The sequence below is a fragment of the Salvelinus sp. IW2-2015 genome, unplaced genomic scaffold, assembly GCF_002910315.2.
Source record: "Salvelinus sp. IW2-2015 unplaced genomic scaffold, ASM291031v2 Un_scaffold1966, whole genome shotgun sequence".
NCBI classification, from domain to species: Eukaryota; Metazoa; Chordata; class Actinopteri; order Salmoniformes; family Salmonidae; genus Salvelinus; species Salvelinus sp. IW2-2015.
In genome coordinates, this window is record NW_019943319.1 from 179,438 (window position 1) to 188,284 (window position 8,847).

General features: G+C 43.3%; 1 protein-coding gene across 1 annotated transcript; it reads left to right on the plus strand.

Annotated features, from left to right (window-relative positions):
* The first annotated feature begins 3,175 nt into the window (after positions 1–3,175).
* pdcd7 (programmed cell death 7) lies at positions 3,176–6,356 on the plus strand. Its single transcript, XM_070439850.1, is given in 9 exon segments — positions 3,176–3,331; positions 3,558–3,709; positions 3,711–4,071; positions 4,622–4,760; positions 4,962–5,067; positions 5,069–5,106; positions 5,109–5,189; positions 5,469–5,489; positions 5,492–6,356. Coding segments are annotated over 9 exon segments (1,167 nt in total). The 3' UTR covers positions 5,605–6,356.
* Positions 6,357–8,847: the final 2,491 nt, after the last annotated feature.

Genomic DNA, 8,847 nt, shown 5'->3' on the forward strand with positions numbered 1-8,847 from the left:
TGTCTATCTGGGTTGTATTTTGAGTGTTATGTTCTTGTCTGTGTTGTATTTTGAGTGTTAGGTTCTGTCTGTGTTGTATTTTGAGTGTTAGGTTCTGTCTGTGTTGTATTTGAGTGTTATGTTCTATCTGTGTTGTATTTGAGTGTTAGGTTCTGTCTGTGTTGTATTTTGAGTGTTAGGTTCTGTCTGTGTTGTATTTTGAGTGTTATGTTCTATCTGTGATGTATTTTGAGTGTTATGTTCTATCTGTGTTGTATTTTGAGTGTTATGTTCTGTCTGTGTTGTATTTTGAGTGTTAGGTTCTGTCTGTGTTGTATTTTGAGTGTTATGTTCTATCTGTGTTGTATTTTGAGTGTTAGGTTCTGTCTGTGTTGTATTTTGAGTGTTAGGTTCTGTCTGTGTTGTATTTTGAGTGTTAGGTTCTGTCTGTGTTGTATTTTGAGTGTTAGGTTCTGTCTGTGTTGTATTTTGAGTGTTATGTTCTGTCTTTGTTGCATTTTGAGTGTTAGTCTATCTGTGTTGTATTTTGAGTGTTATTTTCTGTCTTGTTGTATTTTGAGTGTTATGTTCTATCTGTGTTGATGTTCCAACCATGTGTAGAATGGCATTAAAGCTTTCTAGTGTCATCAACAAATAAATAAATGATAGCCACAAAGCCTATGTCCAATTAGAGAATTTCTTTTTATACATCTCTCCTCATCCTGTCATAATCACTGAACTGACAGAATTGGCTGGCAGGAGAGATATTTTAAGTAGGTGTTAAGGATAGAGTGTTAAAGTGAAACACAGAGGGTGTGGGTTGTTCATTTCATACTAAATTGCTCCTTGCAATGATCAGTGATAATGTGGAGTGATCAAGTGAATGGTACTGATGTGTATTCTACCCTCAATCTCTTACACACACCAACCTCTGTCTCCTGCAGTATGGTGAGATAGTCTGGACAGTGATGTCTGGGGCAGTGATCAGCTCACCTCTTCCTTGGGCCCCTCCAGAGATCCCAGAAGGGTCTTAAAAGGAACCTCATCCAGACAGGACATCCTCCTGCTGCTCTTCTGGTCACTGGGGGAGAAGAAGAGATGAGGAGTAGGGAGGGAGGAGGGAGAGAGGAGGAAGAGGAGGAGAAGTAAGAGCAGGAGAGTGGAGGATTGGAGGAAGAGGAGGAGGGAGAGAGAAATCAGTTTTCAACAGTCTACTATTGTCAATCATTGTAACCTGGACTCAGCTGTTCCAGTAACTAGCATACGGTGGTGAGGTCTGGTACTGAGAGACAAGTGAGCTATATTGCCTCTCCTGAAATAAATTACCTGGTATCTCTGTCACATTTAGACAGGATTGGATAGGAGACCAAAACAGATGCACCTCTTGGTTCCCAGAAATCCCAGACTCTTACACTTTTTCCTTTCTATATCGGTAGATTCTGTTACACAATCTAGGAGAGGGAAGTCTGGGGGTAGAGGATTAAGGATTATAACGTACCACGTCTGACTCTTTCAGTCGTCAACACCTGATGCTCCTCTCCTATTGGCCGAAGGGGACGGAAAACACACGCACGCAAGGCAGAAAGCCAGCATGCACGCATGCATGCACACACACTGCCGTACGAAAGAAAGAATGCAAACACACACTCCAGTAAACCCTCCTTACGCAGACAGGTGTTGTGAGGCTAAAGCATCATCACAACTAAGCCCCTTCACCACCACAGCTGATCATCAACCCCAGTATGGCTGCTACTGTAGAATTAGGAAAAGAATACCCTTTTTTATATAGTGCACTACTTATCTCTGGTCAAAAGTTGAGCACTATATAGGGCATATATAAAAGASTGTGATTTGAGGCGTGGCCAAACAGCTGAAAACAGTCATTGTTGCAAATAATGCATTTTTATGTGGCGCAGAATTCTGGGCCCGTATTCATAAAACGTCTCAGGATAGAGTACTGATCTAAGATCAGTTTTGCCTTTAAGATCATAATGAATAAGATTAGGCCTATGTGAACAGGCAGGACCTGATCCTAAATTGCTTATGAATATTGGCCCGGATGTGAGAAGCCTTGATTGATCCAACATTCCTAATGGTACACCAATATGGCCACCAATGTACCCACCACGAGATGTTCATTTGAARAGGAATGTCTGCTCCACAGAACCATAATGAGTAGAATGAATGTCCTCATTCAAGTCAATGATGTCACAATGGGTGGACTGGCAGCCATTTTAAAAGTGTATCCATGAGGATGCAGRCAAACTCTGGTTTGAGGGGCTGTASCCATTATAGCACTACTTGTTTTGATTCTATGGCTGCCCMTCTAGCTTCAGATGGCGCTGGACTAATGACCAGGCTGGAGACCTAAACAGACAGATGCCGGTTAAGCTTATTAACTTGTTTTTAAAACGCACGAAGAGCGAGACAATGGAAAGTTCAATGACAGTAGACCTACATTGTACAGGACTGATGCCAATGACAGAAAACGTATTCTAGGACGTTTTTTTTTACTCTGCATTATTGGGATAGACTCCAAAACATTATTTCACGGTAGTCTACACCCGTTGTATTAAGCGCATGTGACCAATATAATTTGATTTGAGGAGAGGAACCAATTTTAGCCAATTGGATGCCCCCGGTCTTTCGCTTCGTAAAAATAAAACGGATATACGTGTACTTTTATCCGGTGTGTGACGTCACCCTGTAAACATGGTCGCCCCAGCGTCAACAGTGTCGTTAGCTAGCTAAATACGTTTGAAAACATCCGAGTTTATTATTTTCCACTTAATCACGCCTCTTGAAAATGGATAAACCAACGTTCCAGTCTACGTCGGGAGGACGCAGCACCCCGTTCTAACACTGGAGGTCCCGATACGTTTTACCTTAGAGGGGACCTCCATATCTCGGACCGCCGCCGATACAACCACCACCAGTATGTGAAACATCGTTTCAAAATAACATGCCGAGTTCAAGTAACGTTGCTGGAATCGTTTTGGCCCGTCAAAACGCTTCCCAATATCTTCTCCACCACAACAAGCCCCAGTTAGCGACCAGAGATTCCCTCAAAGTCAAGCGTGGACTCCACCTCACCCGTGTCAGATAGGCAGTCAACCATATGGCTTCAGACCCCCCTTTCCACAACCACCGCCTAGATTTGAAGGCTACGGACCACCTCATATGTCATCTCCTGGATATGGTTTTGATCCGTCGATACCCCGCCCCCCCTCAACAACCCGGCACTCAGTCAGTTCCCTCCCATGTCTTCACAACCAGTTCCCTTCCACAGTCATCCAAAGCTGGAACCAACACACATAGGGAGACCACCAAACGCATGGGCTCAGGCTACAATGTGGGTGATGCTCAATCGAACATGGGAACTTCCGATTTCCAAAGACATTTGATCACAATCCAGCATACCCTATCCCGGTCCACAACACAGTCAGTATGGAACCCTGATGCAAGTTTTAGACCAAAGCATGCGGACAGTGGTTACACTGAACATCGTAGCAGACCTCTCCTAGCCTCCCCGTCTTTGATTCCATGGGAAACGCTTTGCAGCGTGACCAAGGTTTTAGCAGGCCTATGGCTCCACACCGCCAGACGAAGACTCCATTCAGAGGATGCAAGACGAACAGTGGCTGAAAGATTTCTTGAGGAACCGAGAGAGGACAACAGCCAAGACCTCCAAACCGGTGCATCCTCATTCAAGGCAAAAACACCCAAAAGGTCTCAGTGGCTCACATACGAGACACCCTGTACGGTGCCATACAGCTCGTCAAAGCTGTCCATGGCTGTGAAACGCTGAAGCACAACTTGGAGAATGAGAGCGTCTGGGCGGATTCTTACGCTGAGGCAGTGGGTGTGAAAACAGATCTGCAAGAGAAACTGAAGGTCCTCGGTGACTCTGAGTTTGTTGAAAGTCTTAAAAAGAAACTGAGTTCCATCAGTAAGAGAAGGGCCAGGCTACGACGTCGACAAGTGGAACAGGACGAGGACAAACAGAAGGAGGAGGAACGAGTGGCTGAGCGTGAAGCGGTAATCGACAAGTGGAGGATGAAGCGTATCCATGAAGTAGAGGAGAAGAAGAGGGTGAGAGAAATGAAAGGGAGCACTGTCAAACTCAGTGTCTCATCTCTGATCAATAGCTCCCCTTTCCACCTTCAGACCGGAGCCCTCCAGCTTTAAACATAAAGGTTGCATTTTTTTGTTCTAGCCCAGCACATCTGATTCAACTAAGGAAGGGTTTGATGTTTAGATGACAATTTGAAGTGTGTGTTGGGCTAGAAATAAACTGTGCAACTGTGGGGCTCCCAGGGACTGGAGATGAGACACTCCTGCTCTAAGTAATGCGTTACACACGTCAGCAGCAGGTGGCCACGTGTGCTTAGTTTGGTGACAGTGAATTTCAAGACAGTCTAACTGCTTTCATTTTGATTTAACTCGCTCATTGGACAGCTGTTGATTGATACACAAATCATGGACACATCTGAATATGCTTTGATGGAAACTGCTTTTTGCAGATATATATATAATATATACAGTATATATATGTTGTGTGTGTTTTCTGTATTATTTGACACAGACTATGAACACGGCTTCTGTTATCTATGTCTTTTTTTGTGCTCCCCTCCCCCATCAGGAGCAAGAGCTGAAGCTGGCTGCTGACACGGTGCTCTGTGAAGTGAGGAAGAAGCAGGCAGATGCCAAGAGGATGCTGGACATCCTCAGGTCACTGGAGAAGCTACGCAAACTCAGGAAGGAGGCAGCCTCCAGGAAAGGTAAGGAGAAGCACCATAATTGTGCACCAGTTTCTCTTCAGATCTTTTGTCTAGCCAACTGCTGTTCAACTTCACAACAGCAATAGTCAAAAATCTCTGTTCTCATTGAACAAATTCATGCAGTAACCTCTCTGTTTCACTCCATTTTAAACGTTTTCTGACAACTGAACATAAACTTTTCTCTGTTTGTGTCCCCTACCAGGATCTTCCCGGAGAAAGAAGCCGACCAAACATTTGATGGGCTGGTGGAGCGCCTGCGTGCACTGATCAGGAAGAGGACAGGGGTGTATGGGCAGAGGAGAACGCCCGCGGGTGATGCTGGAGAGCGAGCAGGAGGAGGAGCGCAGGAGGACCTGGAGAAACGACAGAAGAAGGAGAGGGAGAGGCTACTGCTGAGGAAACGAGAGATGGATAGCATGCTCTTTGGAGGTAATTAGAACCCTATAAAGGCTGGTGTTTTTTCCCAAAAGTAGAGTCGGGACCACTTTCAGGTTGTAGCCTGTTTATTTCGGGTCATGGAAATAAACACATTATTTAGTTAATTGGAACACAGCAATTCAAAAAGGTATTAGGTTGGTCATCTAGTAGCTCACAGTTTCTGAACCACTGGTAAATTAAAAAAACAGACACATTATAGAGATTCTTGATTTTATTAAGTTAATATCTGAATAACCATTTATCTAATGTGACTGTTCTCCCCTCCTCCAGATGAGATGCCTCCTGACCACCCCTACAGCCCTTCAGACAGTACTACACACAGGCAGAGCGCTCACTACCAGCCTTAATACAGATACGGTTTGTGTCACACAAGCATTTTACTAGACTTAGAGATTTACCTCACTAAGGCCCGTTCAAATACTTTAAGACTGCACCTTCCTTCCTTTTCTTCCTTCCTTGTTTCCTTCCTTCATTGTATGTATATATCAAGTGTATGAAAGGGCTCCACCAATGCTTTACTGTTAAAGCATATCTAACTATTGATATTTAACCAGTCATTAAATCAAGGAATGAAGGATGCATGCACTTTTAAAGTGCTTCAGTATCCTATGTTTTTGGCTCACTGCTGTCTTTCTCCTCTAGGAGAGAGTGACCTCTGTCTGTCTCAGTGGACCACCCAGACGGCACCACGGTCCCCAGGACTGGGTCTTACCACAATGCCCCACAGATGAGATTTGGGCCACAGCCCTGGACCGAGGGGACTGCCTCGGACCCTGACTGACACCATCTTGGCTCTGGAAAGGACTGGTCATTCGTTAGCAGTGTATTCAGCAAGTTACTGCAACAAGACCTGCTGGAGAAGTGAAACAGAAGAGTGAAATTGACTTTTGTTTGATCATTTCTGATGCCATTCACAAAATGTCCACAAGTGACATATTGACTTTCGTTAGGGTATTTCTACCCTGACAAAAAAATAAATAACATTGTTCTTAAAAAAAATATATTTTTATGGTTTTCTTTAAGGATTTCTAAATCAGTTCTTAATTTTACAAACAGCTATTTGGTAGTTACTCTCTCCAACTGATATTTGACTGAATTGAAACCCTATTTATCAGGAATTCTGTATTTTCTGAAGTCAATAAATATTTTTTATTCCTGCCTGCTGGAAACTGTGTGCTACTAGATGACCAACCTAATACCTTTTGAATTGCTGTGTTCCAATTAACCAGATATATTGACCATGGTCAGTTGGTGTCACGGCTACAGTTGAGCTAAACGTGTCTTACAGAGGAGGGTTCTTAGTGACGTCACACTGTCTGGCTCTTGGATCTCGTTTCCCTCTGTCTACCTTCTGTTTACCACTTTACACAGCATGGGTGTACCGAGAATCTCTTAACACCCTGGCCTGCCAAGGAATGGAAGATTACTCTTCTCCTTGTTGGCCTTCTCATAATCAAACCAAATGAATACCCAGTTGAATGTCTCGTACAAACATTTGACACGTCTCCTCATAGTTTGTAACATCAGACATATTTTTGGAGTCACGAGTTACAAGCTCACAGGGAAACACCTGCTCCTCGCTCTTCATACAGAGAGACATATGTTCCATATAGAGCTGACTTAACTCCCTGTTCTACATGACAGATATAGTCGAATACAATGTTATTTGACACATGCACCGAATACAACTGGTCTAGACTTTACTGCATCCCAAAGATGCAGAATAAAACATGTAATAGTAAACATGAGAAATATAATACACAAGAATGGAGGGAATGCAGGGATTACCAGATCAATGTGCAGAGGTATTTTAGGTAGATGTCTTATGGCTTGGGGGTTATATCTGTTCTACAAAATACATGTATATCTGAACGCTCTGCAATGCTTCACCCCCTTAACAGACCCTGGGGGTGGTCCCAAATGGCAGCCTATTCCCAATGTAGTGCACTACTGTTGACCAGGGCCCATACCTATTCCCTATATAATGCACTATATAGGGAATACCAGAATAGGGTGCCATTTGGGATGTGGTGATGGTGTAATGGGAGCGGTTTTCCTTGGGTCTTTCCAGTCGACATGTGCCTGGGCAGCAGCAGGTAAGCAGCTGAAGTCAGTGAGTTATGTCAGTAGCATAGTGATTCAGGAGGGCTAATCCCCTGTATCCTCAGACCTCACGCCCACTGCTCTTAATTACCAACAGGTTGGGAGAGGCAGCAACAACACACACAACATCAGTAACCCACGCCTGAGAGAGGAAGAACGCACTACAGAGAAGAGAGGGACTGCTCACAGAAACAAGTACAGGTACATAAAAAAATGACAGATTATTGAGGAGCAAATGTTTTGTGATGATATGGATTTGGTTGAGTGTGAGTATTTACTTGATTATTTTGTTTTTTTCACCTTTATTTAACCAGGTAGGCCAGTTGAGAACAAATTCTCATTTACAACTGTGACCTGGCAAGATAAAGCAAAGCAGTGCGACAAAAACAACAGAGTTACACATGGAATAAACAAACTACAGTCAGTAACACAATATGAGATAAGGCCTCATGTCACGCCACTGGTTTTCACATAAGGATGTTTTGAAATGCTTGTGCATCGTTTGAGTAGCAAATGCTTTTCTAGAGTGATGATAGTTCCTCTGGTGACATAGTTCCTCTGGTATGTAGTTCTCGGTGATGATAGTTCCTCTGTGATGATGTTCTCAGGTGATGATAGTTCCTCTGGAGATGATAGTTCTCTGGTGATGATAGTTCATCTGGTGATGATAGTTCCTCTGTATGATAGGTCCTCTGGTGACGATAGTTCCTCTGGAGACGATAGTTCCTCTGGTGACCATAGTTCCTCTGGTGACATAGTTCCTCTGGAGATGATAGTTCCTCTGGTGATGATAGTTCCTCTGGTGATGATAGTTCTCTTGAGATGATAGTTCCTCTGGATGATAGTTCCTCTGGTGACGATAGTTCCTCTGGAGATGATAGTTCCTCTGGTGATGATAGTTCCTCGGGATATATTCCTCTGAGATGATAGTTCCTCTGGTGACCATAGTTCCTCTGGTGACGATAGTTCCTCTGGAGATGATAGTTCCTCTGGAGAGGTAGTTCCTTGAGTAGTTTCTCTGAGATGAAGTTCCTCAGGTGATGAAGTTCCTCTGGAGATGATAGTTCCTCTGGAGATAGGATAGTTACCATGTGCAGGGTGCTGTTGGGTGATATTCGTCTTTTATTTTTTTTACTAGCCTACTTCATATTACCCTTCAAGTTAGGATAGTATATAGTAGAAGTAACCACTAGTTTTCATCTTGCTTCTTTGGGCAACTGTGACTTATTGAACCCTTGTGCATCAGTCAATGTCCTGTGTAGCACTATTGTCTTCTGGGGACATAATACCTGTCATAGCGTTATGGGTTTAGTGGTTCTACTCATGTGTTTCTTCATATTTTTCCCTCACCTTTGCATGATGGCCATAATAGGCCTACAAGTGTTAAACAATATGGAAGTGTTTCCCCACTCTGGAATCATACAACATATTTGCTGAATAGGTTATTAATTTAAAAAAGGATAGATAGTCCTACTTAAAAAAACATATTTTGAAAAACTAAACATTTCCAGTGACGCAGTTCAACTATGGAAACAGACGACTTTAT